At 44.0% G+C, this 25601-nt stretch overlaps 1 protein-coding gene across 1 annotated transcript; it reads left to right on the forward strand.

Moving 5' to 3' along the window:
* Positions 1 to 5280: 5280 nt before the first annotated feature.
* On the forward strand, positions 5281 to 7984 carry LOC134438705 (cytochrome b-c1 complex subunit Rieske, mitochondrial). The gene is made up of 2 exons (XM_063188324.1): positions 5281 to 5570; positions 6663 to 7984. Exons 1-2 carry the CDS (start codon positions 5360 to 5362, stop codon positions 7271 to 7273), a joined length of 822 nt encoding a protein of 273 aa, XP_063044394.1. The 5' UTR covers positions 5281 to 5359; the 3' UTR covers positions 7274 to 7984.
* The last annotated feature ends 17617 nt before the right edge of the window (positions 7985 to 25601 follow it).

The following is a 25601-nucleotide window of genomic DNA, read 5'->3' on the forward strand; positions in this document are numbered from 1 at the left end:
ATCTTTCAAATTACATTCAAACAGAAATATCTATGATTAGCTTTGATAACCGCTTGTAGGCCTAATGACAATCATCTGTCTAGTCAAGTAAGAAAAGGAAATCATTGATGTCCTCAAGCCCAGCTAATAACATGTTGTACTTTTTTCAAACCTGTGTTCATACTGTATCATAGATGATGTTCTCAGCTGTTTAATCCCTCGCAAATAAAAAGACATTTAGACAATAGAAAGACATTTTAATCTTGTGAAATCTTTGAGGAGATTTTATGTGGTCAAATACCACATACCACAGATATGTTTAGGGAGAGAGAGTTTGTGTGTGTGTGCGTGCGTATGTGTGTGTGTGCGTGTGTGTGTTTTTGTGTGTGTGTGTGTGTGTGTGTGTGTGTGTGTGTGTGTGTGTGTGTGTGTGTGTGTGTGTGTGTGTGTGTGTGTGTGTGTGTGTGTGTGTGTGTGTGTGTGTGTGTGTGTGCGTGCGCGCAATGCGCATGTGTGTGGTGTGTGTGTGTGTGTGTGGTTGGCCACATGTGGCGATATGGCCGTGTCGTCGTGTCAGGGAGCAGGGGAACCATGGGATGGCTTCATTTCACGTCGGTGACTGACCAGAAAGGGCTAGGCCTACTTGTCATAAAGTGACTGTGACATAATCCTCTTCGCTCAGCGTGCGGCCAGCGCAGCGTACACCAGTGGCAGCAGAAGAATACATCAGCAGGGCGCCCACAGAGCTGTGTCTGGGGTGAAAGGTCGACTGTCAGCTTTTAATGTGTTGTTAGTGGTGCGAGAGGGAGCCACAGAGAGGGGGGGGGGTGTGGGGGGCGTCCGTACAACGAGAGACTTAGTGCGACTGTTAAAGTGCCTCGAGCTGACCGACCGTACAACAACCCTCACCCACCCCACCCACCAACCCTCTTGTGGGATTACCTCTTTTAGAGATTAAATTCACTCGCATACCACAGCTCGAGGACAGGAAAGTTCACATCCTCCCTCAAGGAACAGCCATGTTTGGCAGACCTGGCTGCACAGCTCTCCACTCCGCGCTCGCTGCTCTGTCAAGTCCAGCACGCAGGCACAGAGCATTCAGGCAGCAGGCACGACGTGTACTTGGTAATCATCACCGGCCTGTACAGAGAGTGCTAACATTAAATAAGCTTCCCCTGTTTGGCGCTCCAGTATCACTCTTACACGGGTAAAAACAACAACAAAAAACCCCTGCATTATTATTGCATCTGTCTGTTCTGTTCACAAAATGGTCGCCTGGCTGCCTGGCTGGTGTGGTGGAGAGGCAGCCAGCCAGTGTAAAATAGTGAAGCTGAACTCCAGTTTCTTCCCACGGGCTCAGTACGGAGTGAACAGATGAAACTAATAAACAGGCTTGTGTGAACGTCATGACTAAATGTCAAGAGCGATGCTATATAGATACAGTATGGAGATGGCTGCAAAGCTGCAGCAGCACACTCACAGATTAGAAATGTCAATTGGCTTTTATTTTTAGTCGAGGCAGAACTGAGAGGAGGAGTGGGGGTGGGGGTGGGGGCAAAGCGCTGGTACTTCTGATAGGCCTACTGCGGATTCAATAACAAGCGAACTGTGTCACATTGATCAAAGCTAATGCGGAGGCAACACACAGTAAGATCAGAACTACTTAGCCAACTTATTTCTCTAAATCAAAGGATGGAGCATAGAAATGCTGTAATCCACCCCCTCCTAGAACATTTATTGCGTATCTACACTATTTTATATAATGTTCTTGTTTTTAGTACCATGAAATCAAAGCGATTGTTGCTGGCAGTAGAATTACTCTGAAGTGATTGGAGGGGGGGGGTGCTGGGGGGTTTAGATGTACTGTAGGTCTCACATAGCCTGGCCTTGCCATCCTTAGAGCTCCGGTCAATTTGCATTTTCCTCAACGTTACCTCTGGTTTTCCCTCAAAATTAGGTCTTCTGGGAGAAAAAAAATATTGTTCCCAGACAACTGAGCAATCAGGAGGGAGAGGTGAACAATCACAAATGTCACCACAACAAAACATAAGTAAAAAAAAAATCAGACACATTTCAGGCTCCATCAAAGGTCAGCCCTGCCATCATTATTTCTCATCTTAGCTGTATGAATGCAATTCGTGCAAGGGTGATGAGACAAGGCTATGCCTTGGATTTCTTGACCAGATATGTGCTTTCCCTGGTGAACAGAATGCATGCCTTTGCTGTTAATTGCACACTAGTGTTTCTTTAAAAAATCAAATCCACACTGTGAACCAATAGGGCTGGTTTACTAAAGAAAACGCAATCAGTGGAGCCTCCGTAAATTGTAATTGTATTCAATTCCATAGGCTAAGAATCCTACAGAGACCCATTATACTGGATGGCATTGGTTGTAACAGGATTCCTGTTATGCAGCCCTTGTATTTTTAATAATTGTATCATTATTTATGCATGTTTTGCTGATAAATAAATAACCGAGTGTACAATAACAGCATGACTGAATAGAATTATTAGCATGCAAAAAAGCAAGATTCCTGCATCTCAATGGTCATATCAGCACACATAATCTCGAGGGTGTTACTTAGAGGCTTCTTATGTGCGCATCATTTCCTACTAATGGGTGAGAGGTTTCTTCATTGGTCTGAAAAATTAGCCAATGTTCATTTTCAGAAGTGGACATATTTTTATTATTATTATTATTTCTTCTTCTCCTGTTCTTGAATTGGCTTGCATATCAGTCTTAAAATATACTGCAAGCAGCACTGTGACTTGGGCTAATTGTCTCTCCGGTGACATTACCTGCTTAATATGCAACAGAAAGCAATGCAAGCAATGTTAGGTCCTAATTCAAAATATTTGATAGGTTTCATCACATATGATAAAACCTCTCAAAGTTGGGGCAACGACTTTGGATTCATCTCATTAGATCAAGTCATCAGATCCATTATGAAAGTCGTCCTGTCTTCTACGTTTTAAATAAGAGTTTTGGATATATGCCCACTAAGCCTGGTTATCACCAGACCAAATCACAAGTGAGATGAGGTCTGAAGCAGTGGTGTAGTCTAATTTTTTGTAGTGGGTATATTGTATACTTGGGCAGCCATTGGCACATTAGTTCCCAAACTATGGGTCGGGGCATAGGTGTCCACAGATGGAGACGAGGTGGTGCTAAAGCTCCTGTCCCTTTGCCCTACTCTACAAAAATGCATTTTTTTTAAGGTTGTTTTTTCATATTTTTGTTACAATGTACTGTGGTCCATATTGACATTTTCATCTACAAATGCTTGACGACTAAAGCATGTGACAATAATGGCCCGACATACAGCCTCTATAGCCTATAGTGAAGCAGCTGGAAGTTCCACATGCCCGACGCAAGCCCTCAATCACCTGCCTTCCAAAATGTCTGTGCACGCCACTGGGTCGGGGTCCCTAGGGGGCCACGGAATGAAGGGAATATCTCAGAGGCGGGGGTTGGGGGGGGGAACCATTTAGAACATCCGATGCAATTTCCTGCATTCTAGTGTATTTTAGGGTGAATCTCATGACACGTATAGATATTGGGCTTTTAGCATGGCCGCCCTCGTGCATCACCGTTTTGGTATGGGGTGCTTCTCACACTATATCAGCATATTGCCAGTTGATGTTCATGCAAACAGCGTTACCCTAATGGCACTGCATCCCTATAGACAGGGGTGGTCAATGAAACAGCTATGTACGCATGAGTTTTTTTTTCTTTCTTCTGGAGCGACTTTGCCCTGTAGGGGTTCCTGGTCAAGAAGCCGGGGTCAGCTCTATGTTCCCACAGCCCATTGGTCCCACAGCCCGTTGGTCCCACAGCCCATTGGTCCCACAGCTTATTCTTGCTGCTCCATGTTCCCACATTTTAAAGAAATTATACAAATAGAGGCCCTATTTTCCACAGCTCCCACATGTCTGAGTAAACTAAGAGAACATGCCTTTCTCCCTAAATTTGAATAAATTCTTAGAAATGTTGGAACATGGGCCAGTAGGTATAAGCTGTGGGACCAATGGGCTGTGGGACCAATGGGCCTAAAAATTAATTTTAAAAAGTCTTAGTGATGTGGGACCAATGGGCTGTGGGACCAATGGGCTGTGAGAACATAGACACGCTCCCGAGAAGCCATGTGGGCATGGGTGTGCTGCTGCAGGCTCTGAATGATTATTGTTTGTAATCTTATCACCATGTTCCATGTTGAGTCACCATTGATTAAATGTGGCTGTGCTATTCTAAATATGGAACAATGAAATGTTAGTGGATATACAGAACAGTTTTCAATTTCAGGTGGGTCTACTGAAATCCCCATTTTTTTCTGGTGGGTAGACCTATTCTGCATACCTGCGTTCCACATAGGCTACTACCGGTCTGGAGACCTGCTACTGTAAATCCTGTGTGGGGTGTGTGATTTACAATTGACAACAGTCTAATGCAGATGTTATATTTTGTGGTAATCAGATGTTAAGTCAAATTGTAGTTACAGTAAAGTTAAATATGATTCTCATGCTTAAAAAGGAAGTGTGTAGTAGTAGGCCTAGTGTATTGTTAGAATGATCTGGGATCATCTGTCATTGGTTAGTTTACCTGAAGAGACATATCAGTATTCAATATGTTGTGCCTATTCTTTAGTGTGTAGTAGGCCGCCCTAGGCCTATGTGAGCGACAATAAATGTCACATACAAGCAAACACCATTTCCCAATGTCAAGTGTTCTAGCCTTGCTAGTGGGTGAAACGCCTGGTGATTGGATACTCCGCAGAGTTCACCAAAGAGTATCCAATCACTGGGTATTTCCCAGCTAGAACACTTGACATTGAGAAGTGGTGTCCTCCACCTGTAAATATGCCTCACCATTGACTTTTATGGGGTAAGAAGTAGGCCTACACAACATGGCTGCCCTTCAGATTGGAATGATTATGCATACCAGTATGGGATTTCCCAGGCTAAAAGCATAGATACTTTCTCTATTTGTTCACAAGCGAAAATGGCTGGTTGCTGTACACAACTTCACTTCACAAAATGAATGTAAAAATCCTTTCGGGCACTTGGGACCTTAACAATAGGCCTAGGCTACACAAAGGCCTAAGAAAAAGATGGAGGCTAGTCCATTGTGTGGGGTGGGGTTTTGAATACTTATTGTATACCCATTCAGTAAAAAAATACTTATTTTATTTGATTTTATTGTAAATAACATAGGCTCCAGTATCTATGAATAAGGATGGACAGTGAGGAAAGAAAGCATTATGGAATATGGATATGGCGGAGGTGACGTCATGAACAAACGTTCTGACGTGTGTTTCAGAGTTGCACAACCGGCAAAAGGGGCACAGCAGGGAAGGAGACCGAAGCGCTTTTCAGCGACAAAATGATGTCCATTGCCGCTCGTTCGGGGGCTTTTTCCCCATACTTGCAGGCTACGAATTTCGCAGTGGCTGGGCCACTCAAACCCCTCGTAGCTGGAGTTGTCATAAAAAGCGAAAAGGTGCTGTTAGATGCGAAACAGCCATTTCTCACCCGCGAGTCCTTAAGTGGAAAGAGTCCTACCACTGGGCCTGCTCTCTCCGCTAGCATTACTGGTAAGTCAAACTCGGTACAGCGTTCAAGCGAGCACTCAGGCTTTACAGTGAGGCCTGCTGTCAAGGGCATTTGGATTCAGCGTAATAACACACGTCTGCTCATAGACTCCGGCGTGTATGGGAATATAAGGACAAATGCTTTCTTCTCCGATGAGTCGCACAACAATTGAAGCTTATTTCGTTTCTATAAATCCGATGTGTTGCCGAAGATGCGAGATATTTAGCCGTTAGCTTTTAGTCGCGAGACATATCGCAGTGTTGGCAACGTTAGCATGTAGCTTTTTGCTAAGGACGCGACCTTCCTCATGTTGAATGTTATTGTCCTTTGTTATGTAAGGGTTAACTTTTGAAGACGTGTGACATTGTAAATGATGTTGGTGGTTATTTAGGTCAAATAAAGTGCATCATGTTGGTGTAATAACTCCATGGTAAGCAAGAAAGTATTGTGCACTCTGGTCACACGTTTACTCTGCTAGCGAGCTAACTACTACCAGCAACACATATGGCTAGAGCTCTAGCCCCTCTGTCACTGAAGCTATTCAAAGCACAATGTTTACACCGGGATATGATCTCCTAGCCCTTGACAGTTAGTTAAGCAATGTTAAGCAGTGTGGTGAGGTTACTGAACATAATGTACCCGTTAAAGAACAAGTAGGAACCCCAAGTAAGTATAAAGTAGGCTATGAGAAATATAGTGAGCACACCTTGAACTCTCCTATAGGATACTGTCAGCAATGTGACCGCAGATTCCGGCTCTGAAGTTACTCCATTACATAAGCAGCATCCATGTTTTCTGGTTGGATAAGAGTTTGATGATTGCAAAACATAAGCGCAATGTTTTATAAGCAGGACACCTAAAATGTAACTTGCTGGCTACTAATATCCAGTGACTATCAGGAGGACACAGTCAAACAGAGAGACCTTGTAACCTAAGTTCCCTTTTTTTGGCCTGGTTTATACAGTTAACTCTCACATATTGTAACCTACGAGCAAAGTGTTTGTACAGTTTTGTTTATTTATTTATGGTGTTTTGGTGTCTTGCTTAGTTTTGTTTATGTTGCCTATCTTTTGTGTGTTCTTCTCTATTTATAGCCCGTGCCGGAATCCGCTATGCCCACACAGACATCAAGATCCCGGACTTCTCAGATTACCGCCGACCCGACGTGCTGGATCCCCACAAGTCCTCGCAGGAAAGCAGCGAACAGCGCCGCGTTTTCTCCTACGTCCTGACCGGCGCCACCACCGTGGTGGGTATCTACACCGCTAAGACCGTCGTCTCCCAGTTCGTGTCCTCCATGAGTGCCTCGGCCGACGTCCTGGCCATGTCCAAGATCGAGATCAAGCTGGGAGACATCCCAGAGGGCAAGAACATGACCTTCAAGTGGAGAGGCAAGCCGCTGTTCGTCCGCCACCGCACGGAAAAGGAGACCGCCGCCGAGGCTGCCGTGGACCTGGCCGAGCTGCGAGACCCCCAGCACGACAAGGACCGCGTCAAGAACCCCCAGTGGGTCATCGTCCTGGGCGTGTGCACCCACCTGGGCTGCGTGCCCATCGCCAACGCTGGGGACTTTGGGGGCTACTACTGCCCCTGCCACGGGTCCCACTACGACGCGTCAGGGCGCATCAGGAAGGGCCCGGCCCCCCTCAACTTGGAGGTGCCCTACTACGAGTTCCCAGATGACGACACCGTCATAGTCGGATAATGTGTTGGACTGTGTTGCGGCGGGGTATGTGTGGGAGGGGAGTGTGTGTGTGTGTGTCTGATCCACCTTGCTTGTTATTCTCTTGTCTGTTCCAGTAACCATCACACAGATACTGTCAGGGAATGGGAGTGGGTGGCTGAACCAGTTGTAAGTAATAAATGTACATTTTACCCATATGAATGCCTGATTTAAGTTATTCACTGAATCTCACATCATTGTTTTTCAGTTACTATAATACACACAATATGACTTGCAGAGCTTTTTTCTTTGACATCTGTAATCTGTAAGGTGGTGGACGATTTTTATTTTTATTTATGTAGAGGGAGAAACCGAAAGTTGTCTGGAAGTATTGATCCAGACTTAAAAAGTTTGTGTCAGAGTACTTGGCTGATGGTAAGTAGGGGAAATGGAACATCTGGAGTTGAATAGTGCCCTACTATGTTGTTCTTTAAAATTAGAATACGTTAAGATGCCAAGAGTGTAATGGCATGTTTTTTTTCCTTAGTGTATTGATAGATTGGGAAAACAGCTCTTTTAACTGTTGAAACGCCAAATGAGCCAGTGGGTATGTGGGTGTATGTGTGTTGAGGAATCCTCATCTTCAAAAACAATTGTAAAACCAGATTTATTTTTTCTACTCAAATGTTGCCTATACACATTTTGAGCTGTGTAAAACATGTAAATCCAATAAAAGTAACCAAGGCAAATGCACCTCTCTGATTTCTGATTAAGAGCATCATCGCTTTAGTGTGTAGCCGAATCACATTCCATGCTTTCTTTCTTACCACAATAATGTGCAGGATATCTGCGTCGGAGCGTACTGCTCTATCGATAATGGTAATTTCAGTTTGTAGTTAGACTATGGAATGTGTAATTTACCGTATATCCTATACCATGTCTGAACAAAACGATGATAAATTCTACAAAGATAAGGACAGAAGCCAAATATGAAATCACAGTTTTTACACAGATATCAGCGCATGCATATGGAATATGGCATTGCCAATTGTTTTTGCAAGGCTTATCAAACACATTCCTCACTGCTTTGACAGTGTTGGGTGATAATGGGGAGAGGGGGGATAATGGCTCAACAACTCGACTGCATTCTCACACTTCATTGACTAATAACCAGCTAATAATAGAAGCACTCGATGGCTTCCTCTCTGCAGGCAGCAGTGAGACAAGCCATGCATGAGTGGTCTTCAAGCTGTTATTTAATTTCCTCACTCCGAAGGCTCCCTATAAGAGGCAATGAGTGTGAAAAGTACTGGTGTCAAAATATGCTCATTCTTAACACCAGTTATAACAAGCAGGATGTTTAAATTGAAAGCTGATTTGCATGTTCTTTCGCCCACGGCGGACAACATGCAGTTGGTTTAAGTGTTTTATAGTTAATTTCTCTTAATCGTACATGCACTTATTGCATTAATTATGGGCAGTGCTGTTATGAGCTGCATTATTCAAGGAAGGCCTGAATTTGTCACCCAATTAAACTCCATTGTGGGATGTACTTTCCGGACCCAGTGCTGCTGAGATGAGTGTTCATGTTGAAAGTCCACAACTTCCAACTGCTGGCAGCAAGGGCTTGTCAGCTTTCAGCCCTTCCCTCTGTCCGGGTTGGATACTAAAACTGATCTTTTGCCTCCCACTAAAGTACAATATTCTCCAGCCACTTTCACATGTTTGCTGCTTCAAATTCACATCCCAACCATTAAATTTGTGATCGGACATCTGCAACATGGTCCATAGTTCTGTGGCAACTTGCTGTCATTTGTTATAATAAAAAAATCTACTGTTTTCTGGGGAAGGGAATCGTTTACAGTAGGAAGATGAATTTGTCATTGTTTTGCATTGGTGGCATAGCTGAAATATCATGCATGTGTGTCAGACGTCCCAGCAGCTCTCAAAATTATTTACAGCCCACCAAGCCTACTAATTCAGATTCCTCTAATTCATGATAACTGCAAGTGTCATTCATTACCTACCCATCGCCATTGATATGTGGAGATGGTTCAGAATGAGTTTGTTCCACAATCCATATGATGTAAGGTTCTAAGCTGCAATTCTATGGCAGCCATGTCATTCAGGGGACTAGGAGAATGAATGGAGCGCAATGGAAAGTCATGCCCATTTACTGTAGGATAGTGTTTCCCAACCAGGGGTACGTGTACCACTAGGGGTACGCGAGCACACCTCAAGGGGTACGTGGAAAAATGTAATAATGACAAATATATTGAGTGTAGTCACATTGGGATAGAGGAACAGAGCCTGAATGAGAGTGAGGGGGTACTCATCATATGAAAAAGTTGCTAAGGGGGTACGCAGGACAAAAAAGGTTGGGAAACACTGCTGTAGGATACAGCACTTCATCCAACTCTGTTGCATTGGTGACACGTGGTATGATTGGTCTTGGTTACCACATTGAACATCTTAGCTGCAACAGCATTGGCCACTTTCCTGTCCTGTCCTGGCTGTGCCCTGACTGTCCCTTTGTGTAATTAACTTTAAATCACTGTTATGTGGAAGAAGGATAACCAATAAATGTAGTAAATAATTAAACACACTTGGTGCATTTGTACTTAAATCACATTAATACACCTGGCAAGGGCTCTACTGCGTTAAAATAATAAGAGAATTTAATAGAATGTGGTTGTGAGAGGAACAAAGTTGCGTTCCATGTCTTTTGTTGATATGCGTTCGCCCAGATCAAACAAACAAAACTTATGATGAAAAAATTCTTTTTTAATTGAATGTATCCTATTTATCTTAGATTGTTCCATTGAGACTAATTCTTTGTCTCAAATGGTGCGCTTGTGCACTACGCTATACTAAACATGAACACTTAAGTGCACAAGTGCACCATTTGAGATCAGCAAGTGTCTCTTCTGCCTTGGACTCATGGTCATAATGGCAGCTAAACAAAAAGTTCCAGAAGCAGATGAACACATTAATAAATGTTCATAAAAACACACTTTTGTGGAATAACACTAAAAACAACGACATTCCTCAGTATTACTTATTCTCCTAAAAATCTCCAGAAGGCAGAGTCTACTCAATGTGTTCTACTCATTCCAGAGATGTTGAGCAAATAAATAAATAAAGAAAACTGTTTCCCCCTAAGTATGATGGTCGAGAGACTACAGTAATAACTTCTGTGAGGAGCATGTAGGTCACATATATAATGGAAGGAGGTCACATATATAATGGAGAAGTTTTCTCAACAATGCCTCAGCATTAAAAGGTAACATGTATTTTCCGCCTTTCGCCTTTTCCGACAAAGATGGCCATTGAACTTTAGAGTTCTTGAGGGGGCCCTTACAAAATGCATCCAACTTCTTGAGGAAACTGTATCACTATAGGCCAACATTGAGAGAAAAGGACTCTGGACCAGCCTTTTTATGATCAACTATTCAAGAAACACCTCATGGATGCACTGGGACGCATCGTCAGTGATGTATATACTGGCGATCATTGGGGGTTTCGGGTCTCGCAACATCATACCCCCTCACCCAGGCGACCCAGCCGGGGGTGATCAGGCCCCGACTTGCGTCCCAGTAGCAGACCACGGATCTGCCCTCCTTATCCAAAGCCACCGGGTGGCCCTCTCAGCGGCTTCGCATGCGGACTTGATGGCCCTCTTCTTGGCTGCTCCTGTGATGCCCAGGCGACTCAGGACCTTGCATAGAGATCTTCCAGCAAAACCCCTGCAGCCTACCTCTATGGGCTCGTAGAATGTCCTCCAGCCTCCCTCCCTGCACTCCTCCACCAGTTCCCGGTACTTGGCCCTCTTCCTCTCGTTGGCCTCCTCGATGTTTTCCTCCCAGGGTACTGTCAACTCCAGTATGATCAGCTGTTTTGAGGACTGTGAGGTCATGATCATATCTGGGCAGAGGGTTGTTGTTGCAATGTGCTGGGGGAACCTTAGCTGCTTGCCCAGGTCGACCTGCAGCTGCCAATCAGATGTTGTGTGGAGGAGGCCAGTTGCCCTCTGTTGGTGTGTTCTGGGTGTTACTCCAGCCTTTACAAAGGATATTGCCTTCTTTGGAGCGTGATGGGTTTTGCTGGAGCTGATGGCTGAGGCTACGCTCTCTGCGACTGCCTTGAGCACCTGGTCATGGCGCCAGCGGTAGCGACCATCTGCCAGGGCCTTCGGGCAGCCGCTGAGGAGGTGTTCCAAAGAGCCTCTACCAGAGCACAAAGGGCAGGAGGGAGTCTCACTTTTCCCCCACACGTGGAGGTTTGCAGGGCTTGGTAGGGCATCGTAGACGGCTTGCACTAGGAAGCGGACCCGCTGGAAATCTGGCTGTAAAATGTTGGTCCAGGTGATCCTGCGCTGTAGTGCGCCCTCCCACCTCGTCCATGCTCCTTGCTGTCGTAAGCCCACTGCCCGGCGGAAATAAAAAACGGCCTTATAGGTCTCAGCTTTCTTAAGATTATTGCAGTAATATGTAGCCTACTTCAAATGTGAGCCAAATGCCAAGATATTTGTAAACCTTTCCAAGAGGGTACAGTCAAGTGTTCATACATTTCCATCAGGACAATATTTTGAGGGTGTGAATATATACTTAGTTTTATTTGTGGTTGACGCTATAACAATAAAAAGGAAAACAAGTGCCAGCCTGAATGTCCCATGCAGGCAAGAGGACTTTGGTGGTGCTGGAGTATTTTTAGTCGCGTACCGGTATGTATACAGCGTTCCCTGCCCAGCCTGTGGCTCTCGGCAGACATCTGATGTGTCCTCAGGTAGAAGAGTGTACATGCTCCTGTGCACCGCCGTGTGACCTTAAGGGTAAGAGGAGAGAGGAGCCGGAGCACCACATTAATTCACTCTGGCATATTTGTGTCATTTGGCACCGGCACAAAGCAACCGCTTAATATGCACTGCTCTCTTTTCTCTAAATCTACTCCGGCCTTTCTGTCTCCTACTACTATGCCTCTTTAGTTGTAATGTGTTATTTGTTTTAAAACAAGTAGCTAATTTCATTTTTATTATACATAAGTGGGAAATAGTGTAATCACAGTTTTAGATTAAGCATTCATTGTTCTGGAATGCATATGGTAGGGCCTACATTAATATTTGTGCCTTTTTTTAAAAAACAAATCATAGAGTGCCCAAAAGGCAAGATGCATCATTTTTAAATACTTTTTAACATGGTGTCCTGATATTTGCGGAAGTATATTGTTAAATGTTATAATTTATACAATACACTATATTATTTGTATTATATTTTAAAATATAATTTTGACTTAGTGACATGGTGTACCATTTCTGTGTCCCAGAACCCCCCCCCCCCCATCATCCCTTCCTTTATTTCAGCTACCTTTCTCTCTATCTCTCTCTTATCTCCCTCTCCCTGTCTCTCTCTCTCTCTCTCTCTCTCTCTCTCTCTCTCTCTATCTCTCTCTTATCTCCCTCTCCCTGTCTCTCTCTCTCTCTCTCTATCTCTCTCTTATCTCCCTCTCCCTGTCTCTCTCTCTCTCTCTCTCTCTCTCTCTCTCTCTCTCTGTCCTCTCTTCCTTTCACTCACTCTTTCCCTCTCTCATATATCCCTCTCTGCTTCTCCTTATGCCCCTCTCCCCCTCTCCTTCCCTTTCTTCGAGCCATTTACTGGTGGCCTATCTTAGTCTAGAGTGCCCGCTGTCTGTGACATGCCACCACCTGCTCAGTCAGGGAGCCATCAGGCCCGTGCCAGCCCTGTCACAGAGTGTCCCCACCACAACCCCCCGTTCCGCAGCTCCCAGCCACCAGGTCTGACTGATAGAATGATGGTATCACGGGGGATGTCAGCACACTACATCAACCTGACACTCAGGACTGAGGTCCTTGGCTCCCGTCGTACAGTTTGATGCTCCAAGACCAATCTCTTTATTTGAGCAGCAGACAGCCAGTCCATTTGTTTTCTGGTGACATGTTCCCGAGCTGTCTCTCTCAGTCCTCACCCTGCGGTGCGAACAGAGGAGGGGGTTACAGCTGTTATAGTTGGCCAGAACTCCAGCTGGTTTGTTGGTTGGTTGGTTGGTTGCTGGGCCCACCCCATAAAAATGGAAGCAAGTGCCAAGATCATTATCAGTAATGATGAGCAACCAGAGATCAGAGACTGCCACCTTCGTATTCTGGATCTCCATGCTATTGGGTTATACGAGCGATTTCACTTGACAACTCCTCTATTTGACTAATGCGTTCATGATGATTACAATTAGCTGGCTTACTGGATGAATGGCCTCAGAAAATGTGTTACAGGCCTATCCAAGAACTGAAGCTCATGAAGCCTGGTTGCCCATCACTGGGTGTTTGAAGATATTATCAGGGCAGGGATCACTTGCTGACTGACAACAGCATCTCTCACATCGAATCGGTGAAATCTTATCATTCGGTTTCTCATTATCTCTTTCCTCACCTCACTGGATTGCACTGAGCAGAAAGCAGCTTGAAAGATGGTACACTCATCTCGACCTGCAGATATGAAGCTTCAGTTCAGTAAGTTGCAAGTGTTTTCAGACGGTAGGTGGGGTTGAAGACATAACTTCTGAAGGATTAAGTTCAGTTTAATTAGCATTCGAAAGCATGCTCGATATTTCAAGTCATTAAGTAAAGGCCAGCATTTTGGAGCTATACTTACTACAGAACACCAAAGAAGAAATGTGATGCAATTTAATCTTTCATCCTCTCCCCCTTTTTCTGTGATCCATAATTTAATCAGGTTCTAATAAGGAATAAAAGGAATAATGGAATGGAATGATGACAGAACCTACAAGACTAATGCTATACATCTTAGCCATCTAGCTGACATAGAAAAAGAACATCAGCAATACATTCAGTATTTTCAGTGCTGCGAACAAACACAAGCTTCTTCAAAGCAGCGGCAAGTCAAATGTTGACTTTAATCGAGCAACAGTTATCTGTAATGGCAATATCTTAGCTCTCGTCTGAGGAAGTGCTACACGAACATTTAAACAATTAGCTTTGAAACTGTCTGCCTGGCGCTCTCCCTCTATCTGATGTGTCACATTAACATATTAATCCTCCATTTTCTCTGGGGTGATCAGATTATGATGAAAGATTTATTAGGATCTGGTGATTCATTTGAACTTGTTTCACATAATTTTGCATAGTAATGAGGAGTGTTACGAACGAACACCCTATCCTAAATCATAGCACACTGTCCCCTTCTTAAAGAATAAATCTGCTTTAGTCTTTAACTTATTGTTTTATGACTTTATTTTGGCTTTTTATATGATACGGTTTTTTATGTAGGCTACATGCAATATTTGTTCTTATATCAAACAAACTGATACCTCAGTAAGATCATTGTCCTTGTGCTTTATTGTTACTCTTTATGTCCATTGTATTCATGTGTATTTGAAGTTTTGGATACATTTCTTCCAGATTACCACTTAATGAACCACCATATAATGGCTATACAGGCTCATGGATACACACACACACACACACACACACACACACACACACACACACACACACACACACACACACACACACACACACACACACACACACACACACACACACACACACACACACACATTTTACTTCTTTATTTGGATTGACAGATACCATATTATCACTCCTTTTTCTACGTTATCGTCGGCAGTTACGACAGGTGAGAATGTTAATGTTTGTTGCGTGCCAGCATCAGGCCTCCACACACACACACACACACACACACACACACACACACACACACACACACACACACACACACACACACACACACACACACACACACACACACACACACACACACACACACACACACACACACACCCCTTCTTTCATGAATTCCCGTCTTTTTCCCTTTACTTAACTTGTGCTGGAAGCATATTACATTTGATTCAGCAAGTACTGCTAAACTTAATATCTCGTTTTAAAAAGGCATTGACTACACACCTACAACTTTTGGCAATGCAAGGTATTGTGGTGTACGATTTGAACAGAATGTCTCAGCAATTACTCCATACAGGCAACTTGAATAAGGAGGAAATTGACACATCACGTCCAAATAGGTCATTAAGGGAAATTGATCCCCCCCACACGCTCTCTCTCCTTTTTATCATCGCGGCAGCCATGTTGCCTGCAGCTGGAAGCTTATAAAAGCTCTCCTGCTGCCTGCACAATCTGACATGCTTCCCCCTCTCTCTCTCTCTCTCTCTCTCTCTCTCTCTCTCTCTCTCTCTCTCTCTCTCTCTCTCTCTCTCTCTCTCTCTCTCTCTCTCTTTCTACCCCCCCCCCTTTTGAAACATACCACACACAAACTGAAAAATGTACCCCGAAAATCACACTCTTTAGTGATGTGCCAGGCATGGGGCTCTTAGAGGAGAGGAGAGGAGACGAGAGGAGAGGAGAGGGGGAGTGGATGGGAGGGATAGAGGGGAGGAATGGGAGGATGAAAGCATAATGAAGCCTAATAGAAGTTTCTTCTCTCTCCTCGTCCTCGGCGCACGCCCGGACGCCTTTTGTGCTCTCACAAGCTGCCACTGATCTGCTTGTTGGGCTGTGAGCGCCTCTGCAAATGGGGTCCCATTAATCCCGTCAGTCAACAGCGAGCAACAGCTGAATCATCCTCTCAGAGGAGATGGAGGAGGCGGTGTCAAAGACGCCCCCGAGTCACGCAGAGGGGAGTGGCACTAGTGAATAAGCAATCATCAGCGCGCCGCACTGTGCTTATTTATTTATTTATCTATTTGTTCATTTATTTATTTATTTAATATTTATTTATTTATCTGTGTATTTATTTAGTTATTTTGAGGAGGTTGGTGATCTGGACGCAGAGGGGGGTTCTTGTCGTTACTGAAAGTGTGGTGAGGTTAGGTTAGGTTTTCTTTATCAGCTTCCACCAGGGAGAAGTTTGTCTTGGAGACAAGGTTTGCAGCACTACAGAGGAAAAGAGCCTCTGACTTGACATCAAGAAGAATTTACATCAGTACCAGTCCAACAAAGATGCACTCTCTCACAAAGACACACACGCACGCATGCACTCACGCATGCACGTCCTCCACATGCATACTGCCATACTGTTTTGGTCTCTGTAGTCCATGTAGTATCACTGGATCTCCATTTTGAATAATGCATCTTCGTGTCTATTTCATTCTTTCATTCTTGCTGCCTCGAGAATCTTCATTCTCTTCCTGCTGTTTCCATTTTCTCCACCCCTCTTTGTGTCCTCTTTTCTTTTATTTCCTCTCAATCCCTCTTCTACTCTCTCTTCGCCTCTCCTCTGCTCTCCTCTCCTCTCCTCTTCTCGCCTCTCCTCTGCTCTCCTCCTACTTGATCTCTTCTTGTTTCTCTTTCCTCATCTCCTCTCCTCTCCTCTCCTGTGCCCTCCATCCTCTCCTCTCCTCTCACCTTTTTACCTCTCGTCTCCTCTCCTCTCGTCTCCTCTCTTCTCCTCTCCTCTCCTCTCCTCTCCTCTCTCCTTTTTACCTCTCGTCTCCTCTCCTCTCCTCTCCTCTCCTCTCCTCTCCTCTCCTCTCCTCTCCTCTCCTCTCCTCTCCTCTCCTCTCTCCTCTCCTCCTCCTCTCCTCTTCTCTCCTATCCTCTCCTCTCCTCTCCTCTTCTCTTCTCTTCTCTTCTCTTCTCTTCTCTTCTCTTCTCTTCTCTTCTCTTCTCTTCTCTTCTTCTCCCACCCTCACCTCTGCACTCTACCTCTCCTCCTACCCCCCACCCCGTCACCTCCTGCTCCTCTCCTTCTCTCTTTTCATCCTCTCTGCCTCTGCCTCTCCTCCTCCTCCTCCTCCTACTCCCCTCATCTGCTCTGGTGTTCTCTCCATTTCATATATTGCGCCCTGCTGCTGCATCTCTCCACACGGGTGCAAGACAGCGTCACAGAGCCCTGAGTGACAGGGACACGACTCCCAGCAGGACCCCTAATCTGCTTCATATCAGTGTAATTAACACTTCTTTGAACTCATTGCAGTTGGCATATCCAATTACTTGCTTCTGCTGCTCTTCAAATAACACATAATGTCATTTTTTTCACCCCCCTCCACTCTTAAACAATGGATTTCCGCAGATGCATTAGGCGAAGTTGGATGCATAATCCACTTTCGACTATAAACACAGGAAAAAGAGAAGTGGGGTGACGCATTGATGTGTCAGGCCTCTCCGCGGGGGGCGGGCACACTGTATCTTTGATGCGTCGCAGATCTCGGAGCAGACATTGTTATTTATGTCCCTGCTTGGTCGGATGGTATAAAAGGGGGGGGGGGGTGTCTATGAGTGCACCCAGTTTATGTAACGCCTCATCCACAGAAGAGAGAGGGGAAAAGGGTTCAACTCGTAACAGGGAACTTAAGTGAGATCTCAAACATTCTCAACGGGGTGCATTCAAACAACAGAGAGAACTGCCTTAGTGCATTGACAAGTAAAGTGGTTGCGTTTCATGAGGGCCTAAGCGTGTTATCCTTGCTGCGGCTATGATGACTCTTATGACTCTTAAATACATGAAACTATAAAAAGTTGCATTTTAGGAGTGTGCTCCAGTGCTCCAGTATCGTCCTCTCCTCAATGTATCTATTAAAAGTAACTGATTATGGTGGGTGAGTTGCAAATACAGCTCCTTTCAAAAGAAAGAAGAATATCAAGGAAAAGTTTAGACTACGTATTTCCATAATTCCATCGAAAATGTTAAACATTCATACATGAATAATTCACCATGCTCCATGCTATTCCAATAAAGCATTTGTTTACATATTGTGAATACCAGAAATACATGATTTCAAGCTAAATGCACACAGAGTGTCATGTGAGTGCCATGTTTTATTTGGTCTCTTGTGAATGAAAGAAAAATGTAGCCCTATTTATAAAATACAACATAAAACACTTCAAAAACTGTTATACCAGTGAACGCCCCTTGAGTTGCACATTCTTGAAAACAAATGTTTAGAGTGGTTTTAAGAATAGATATGGATATGCGCCCATTATAGACTACCCTTCTAAAGACGGTTGCGACAAAATCCAAATGAACCAAATAACAGGCAGCAGCAAACATCAAATAAACGGTGAGGGGGACTCTGAAACATCTAAAACAGGGGAGGGGCCACTTCAAATTCCTACAAGGGTCATGAAAGTCCTCCGAGGGCCGTACTATGAACACTTAATCAGGATTTCCCCATGCAATTTAGGCCTATATTGAAGGTAGACACCTTTAAAACAGTTCCCACCTTCTCTAGGTCCCGCCCTGAATATAACTTAATTGCATCGGAAATGCAATTTCTAAGATTCCTTTACAAAATATGACATATTTCATGTGAAGTTGCATAACATTAAAATGATATCGGGGGCCGGATAAAACGGACTCAAGGGCCGCAAATGGCCTTCGAGACATAGGTTCCCCACCCCTGATCTAAAACAACTCAGAAAAAGGGCTTAATGTTCAAAACAGTGCAATAGTCTTAATGTTTCACTGTCGGAGGACCTGCTTATGGTTCCTGCTTATGGGGCCATGCACCATATTGCCACTACCACCCTGACTGCATCTGGGGACTGGAGTGAGTATTATTGAATTTAAAAAATATATATAGTTAGGCTACTGGACTTACCTTATTTACAAGCTGGCTCAGACTGACCAGGAGTCTTAAAGCCCCCTCATTATTTAAGGAGTGCAGTAGAAGTTGCCAACTTTGAAACTGCAGCGTTGCTGTTTTTGGGTCTTGGTGGTGTCAAATTTTCTCCAATATGGGACAATAAAAGGCCACATTATCGTCTAAAGTGCAAAGGCAAAACCAGTTTAAGTCTGAAGGACCAATTTGCAGCGGTCCACTTTACATAATCGGTCACATTAATTGGCTGAAGTGATGGTGGTTGGATGGTGAGAAGAACACCACTCCCTTTTGGAGAATAGACCAGATGTAGGCTTCAGTAAGTGGGGACTGTGCCTATGTGTAGGTGTGCAGCATTCCTTCAAAACAACCCTCCTAGCCTTCCCCTCTGCTCACACAAGGCCATCCCAGTCCAAACTGTTCTCCATCATTGTCGCCCAATATACAGTACAGTAGAACAAGCAACCGGCTGCTATAGGCAGTGTTGCCAGATTGGGTGGTTACCCACCCAATTGGGCTACTTGGGATGGCCGTGTGCGGGTAAAAATGGGAAAAAAAATGGCCATTTGGTGTTTTTTTCCGGCCGTTTTGGACCCATAGAAGTCAATGCAATTTGTTGAAAATGGGCGGAATTTAGCGCATTTTGGCGGTTTTTGAGAACCTTTTGAGCGGGATTAGATCAGACACATCTGGCAACGCTGGCTATAGGCTCCCTAAACCTTTAAGACGCTTGTGAGGACTCTCCTCTTCCCTCAATAGCAAAACTAATTCTTTGCATTTGCACTGTTGCATTTTGCAACATTGTTATGTCTGTGTATGATATTTCCCACAGATTGTATGTTGCTGATTTTGGTCTCATTTAGTACTCTTTAGTAGTCTTTAGTCTTTAGTGCCAGGGTGGTGAATATTGGTGCTTAGAAATAAAGGGGGTACATACGATAATTAGAATCATTATAATTATTCATAATATACTTATATTTCACTGAGAAAAGAAACACTCCTGGTAATTTTGAACAATAATTAATTATATACATAAGGCAAGGCAAGGCAAGGCAAGTTTATTTATATAGCACGTTTCATACACAGGTGCAACTCAATGTGCTTCACAAACACCGCAGCAGTAATTAGTCAGGCTATGTATTTCAACCACCTATGGGCATAGGTGAGATATAATCTTGGGAAAATGCATTGAGAAAGCACAGAGAGACCAGCCTCAACTACTCGTGTAGTGAACCCAATTCTCACAGTTGACCACAAGGGCAGATAGCATAACCTCGAGGTGCATGTGACCCGTAAAAGATTGCTTCAGCTCAGAATGGCCCTATCCCTTTCTTACATGTGTTTCTTGCCATGGGGGAGTTACCTCGCTCTAATCTGATGTCCAACATCTCCAGATGATCTATAGTCCTGGTGTCATGCTTGAACAACCGTATCTCACTCATTTCGTGAAGTATTCACGAAAAAAAGCTTAATTTTCGTGGTGCATTCACGTTATTGCCCGCCTTTCGTAAAGTCTTCACGAAAATAATAGATTAATTTTCACGCTGCCTATTCACTTGAATTGCCCGACAGTTGCCACATGGTAATCAAACATTTCAAACAAGCAATTTAGGGTTAGGTTTAGGGTCAAGGTTAGGGTTAAGGTTAGGGTTAAGGTTAGGGCTAGGGTTAGGTTTAGGTTTAGGCTTAAGTAGGGTTAAGGTTAGGGTTAGGTTTAGGTTTAGGTTTAGGTTTAGGGGACATAAGGCGTAGGTACCGAAAGGGCGTCGAATTAGTGAGTCCCGAGTGTATCAGCAGTGTTCTGTCAGCACCCCCTCCCCGCCCCTGCAGACGTTTGGATAACCATAGCAGCAGTGGGGCAATTCAAGTGAATAGGCAGCGTGAAAATTAATCTATTATTTTCGTGAAGACTTTACGAAAGGCGGCCAATAATGTGAATGCACCACAAAAATTACGCTATTATTTTCGTGAAGACTTTACGAAAGGCGTGAGATAGGGCTCACTTGAAGCATGGCTACTCTTTGGTTAGAAAAGACAAATGATTTTTACTCATGGTATTTGGTTGATATTTGAGATTTACATGATATTAATACCATACGATTTCATTTAAATGTGCAAATGCTCTGAGTTACATGGCTATTTATCATGTATTTATCACTGCAGTTAAATTTTATAATGGTTTATGTAATAAATCCCAATAAGTACAATTAGATACATTTGGACAAGAAGCCACAAGAGTGTGGTGTAATACTCTCACCAGTCATCTCAGACCAGTGAAAAATGTAAAGGTGGACTTATCAGGGCTTAACTGGTCATCTGGCATACAGGGCATTTTCCCGGTGGGCCAGCAGTCCTCAGGGGCTGATATTTTTTTTTGCTTGTTTGTTTGTTTGTTTGTTTTTCAAATTATTCCTTTGAGACCATCCCACAATTATGATGGGGCAGCCCATCGGTGCATCCTTAGTTGAGTGAGCCCATCATAATTGTAGTGGTGGTGGTGGTGTTGTGATGGGGGTGGGGGGCTGGTCTATGCCGAAAACAATGCCCGTGCCAGTTTGTGGTCCCAGGCCAGCCCTGGTGGCCTACATGACAGTGGTTCTTAACCTGGAGTGCGGGCACCCCCTGTGGGTGCGCCAGAGATTCCAGGGGGTGCGCAGAAATTTGTTTGTGTTGAGGTTGTGACCAAAATTATGCTTGCAAACATTATAGTTAGGTCAAATTAAGAACAAATTATGACATGTTATGGTCCCCATTTTGAGTCATTTAGGTATTGATTATTGCAAGCAAGAATCATTGTAATTAATCACTTATAACATTAACATTTTTTAGTGCCTGTACACGTGCGGAAGTTTGTGTTGGGGGTGCACGGCTTATCTTCGGCACAGAAAAGGGGGTGCGTTAAGTAAAAAAGGTTAAGAACCACTGGCCTACATGACAGGCATATACTCCAGTTAAGGTCTAAAGTTTCGTTGGTGCTTCTAGAAAATTGACATGAACCTGAACATTATTGCATGTCGGACATCCATGCATTGGAAGCAAACCAATTCCGAAGCAATTGCTTTACTGCTCTTTGTTGTGAATGCATGTTTCATTAGTGTCAGCATTTTCCCATAACACTTACTGCACACATTTCTATAATGAAGTCACGCTTTAGCTCATTAATGCTGAAATTACATTTTTATTATACTCCCAAAACCTGTAAAGAAAGCTCATTAAAAGCTGGAAAATTGGCCCAATACTGACAAGCAACCAAAAAAGCGCTGGGTGAGAAATTGATTTTTGTGTATTGCTGTGAGTGACAGACCTTCATGTATGCCCATGGTGCTTTGGTGGTTTGTGGAAATGAGGAAAATACCTGTTGCTCTGGATCTATCGGTCACAATGGTTCTGTCTGTCTGTCTGTCTGTCTGTCTGTCTGTCTGTCTGTCTGTCTGTCTGTCTGTCTCTCTGTTCGTTTGTCTGTCTGTCTGTCTGTCTGTCTGTCTGTCTGTCTGTCTGTCTGTCTGTCTGTCTCTCTCTCTCTCTCTCTCTCTCTCTCTCTCTCTCTCTCTCTCTCTGTACAAGCATACATATTTTAAGGAGAACTTCTCTCTGGCATGTTTCATGTGAAAACTTCCAGTATGCATTCTGTTTTGCGGTGAGAGGGATGATAGAGATCTAGCATGCTGTTTGTGATGTTACAGCAATGTGTCACAGGGCAGGAGAGAGGGAAAGAGCACGTTGATGTATATGTTGTCAGATATGAGCGAGAGCAGAGAGAGAGAGAGAGAGAGAGACAGAGAGAGAGAGAGAGAAAGAGAGAGAGAGAGAGCACTGTCATACGTATATCTTGGGTTAGGAAAGGGAGAGAGAGAGAAAGAGAAAGAGAGAGAGAGATGGAGAGAGAGCACTGTCATACGTATATCTTGGGTTAGGAAAGGGAGAGAGAGAGAGAGAGAGAGAGAGAGAGAGAGAGAGAGAGAGAGAGAGAGAGAGAGAGAGAGAGAGAGAGAGAGAGAATGCACACTCTGTCATGTATCTGGGGTTAGGACTAGAGGGAGAGAGATGTGAGCTGTACAGTACCGGTATCTGTGATGTATGCGGGGTGAGCAGCGAGAGCGATTGGAGGCATATGGCTGAGCAGGGGCCAGTGCCGCATCTGTTGTTGATCTTGCAGCAGCAGTGCTGTTGGTCAGGCTAACATATCTGTCCGTGTATGGGGGATGGCAGAAGCAATCTGCTTTCTATGATTCAGTGTGAAAGACTCCAGATTCATCAGCGAGAGAGCGAGGGAGCGAGGGAGTCCGTCTGTTCCTCCTCGCGTCCCATGCAGGGGAACACAACACAACACAAATACAAATAGTCACGTAGTATGTGCACACACACACACACACGTGCATGCACGCACGCAAGCACACACACACACATGCACAAACTCATGCATACACATATAGCATGCGCACATGTGTACATGCGTGCACACACACTCACACACACACACACGAATGCACGCACACACGAATGCAGGCACGCAAGCACACACACACACACACACACACACACACACACACACACACACACACACACACACACACACACACACACACACACACACACACACACACACACACACACACACACACACACACACACACACACACACAGGATAATACAAGGATAATACATGGATAATACAAGCATCGCCGCAAAAAGCAGAATCCAAGAAAATGCAGAATCCAAGGAAATGCAATTAAATAGCTCATCAATTATCATTCAATGCACTCGACAATGTTATGAATGCTGGACTGAAATTGTTTTGTCTGTGTGTTTAAAAAGTTGCTAAGCTGCTGTTTAAAGCTACAGTTTTAGCGTCATTAGGGGATAAAAATGCTTGCATCCAATTAGAAAACAATAATACGCACAACAAAATCTCCAACAGCAATTAGCGGGGAAGTATTCTATTTTGAGAGGAGCTCTGGCTGGCTTGGCTTCTGAATTTTACAGAGACACTTGTTTGTCTGGTTAGGGTTTTTTGTACACGATTCTTGCCAGAAACAGCCTGAGCCAACCCGCCACATTATTTATGAACAGGTTGACAAGACACAGCAGTAGATAATTATAGGATTTGGCGATCATACGTCTTCTGTTTTCTTTTTCTTTTGCAGTGAGTCTCACTGAAGCTCAAACACACTGCAGATGGTGAAGAGTAGGGTGTGTTACGTTTTATTCTTTCGAGAATTTGGAGAACACACTCAATCCATGAATGCCAACACCAACGCCAACACGCACGCGCGCACGCACGCACGCACGCACGCACGCACGCACGCACGCACGCACGCACACACACACAGACACACACACACACACACACACACACACACACACACACACACACACACACACACAGACACACACACACACACACACACACACACACACACACACACACACACACACACACAGTGAGGCATGCATTTATAACCTCAAATTCCCTTGCAAAGATACAGAAAGACCCCCAACAACCTTTTGCAAGCTGTCATAGTATTCGTCTGGGGACCATTTCCATGTTTCAAGCCAACAATCATTACATATGAAAAACAGATAACATAATTATTGTAACTTATGTTCCCTGTAGAATCTACAGTGTCTGTGTCTACAGTAGAGAACACATCACATAACATTTTAAGTATCTCTACAGTACAAAAAAATCATAGGTTTCTGATTCATGTTGCTGTTGCACACTTTTAATAGTCCGGGCCCTGGCCTTGGCTCAGAGGGTTGGGCACTGACTGGTATGCCAGGGACCGGGGTTTAATTCCGGCCCAAGGTCATATCCTGACCCTCCCCCATCTCTCTATCCCACTCACTTCCTGTCACCATCTCACACACTGTCCTACAAATTGAAACATAAAAAGTCAAAACATTGTATACACAAAAAGTCTTCTCTTTGGAGCCGAAACAGTATTTTAGTTTCTCATTCTTATTAATTAAAGCATCACAAATTTAAAGAGGGTTTACATATTTCAATTACTTAATTGTTTTCAAAAGCTGAAAAAAAGTATAAAAAAGTAGAAGTAAAAGATTATTTTGACCTTTTGCATATGATGTACTGTAGTAGGCTACTGTATATCCATCCGAGTGCATACTTTCATTAATACATTTTCAACCACCATACCATTGTTTGACATCAACACAGATTTGTGTTTACAGCATGGCAAATAAAGAATGGTTAAATGTTGAATTTCAATAGAGCAATATCTGCCCTTTAATTAGGCCTAGCATTCGGCATAGAAGTGAAGGACATGGTCATTTCATTTCATCATCACATATCACATTTCAATACATACTCAGCATGATTTGAAGCTGTGAACTACTTCCCCACAAGAAAAATAACTTGAACTGCTCTCAATTATGGATGTTTATTTTTTCCTCTCCTGTTTTCAGTCTCACTAACAGATAGTGGCATGCTGGGTCATGAGGTCCCTCTTTCCAAGCTGTTTGGCACAGTCTGCCATTAAACTGCTCTTTCCTCCTCCTCCTCCTCCTCCTCCTCCTCCTCCTCCTCCTCCCACTCCAATCTGCTATTGAACACCTCTTTCCTCTTCTTCCCGCTTCTATCTTCCGCCTCTTCCTCTTCCTCCTCTTCCTCTCACTCCTCCTCATCCTCCTCTTCCCACTCCAGTCTGCTATTGAACACCTCTTTCCTCTTCCTCCCCCTTCTATCTTCCTCCTCTTCATCTTCCTCCTCTTCCTCTCACTCCTCCTCCTCATCCTCCTCTTCCTCTCACTC

This window comes from Engraulis encrasicolus, chromosome 22 (genome assembly GCF_034702125.1).
Source record: "Engraulis encrasicolus isolate BLACKSEA-1 chromosome 22, IST_EnEncr_1.0, whole genome shotgun sequence".
NCBI lineage: Eukaryota > Metazoa > Chordata > Actinopteri > Clupeiformes > Engraulidae > Engraulis > Engraulis encrasicolus.

Coding starts and splice junctions, on each gene's coding strand:
- LOC134438705 (XM_063188324.1), top strand. CDS start 5,360: ATGATGTCCATTGCCGCTCGTTCGGGGGCTTTTTCCCCATACTTGCAG. Junction 5,571..6,662: donor TCTCTCCGCTAGCATTACTG/GTAAGTCAAACT, acceptor CTCTATTTATAG/CCCGTGCCGGAATCCGCTAT.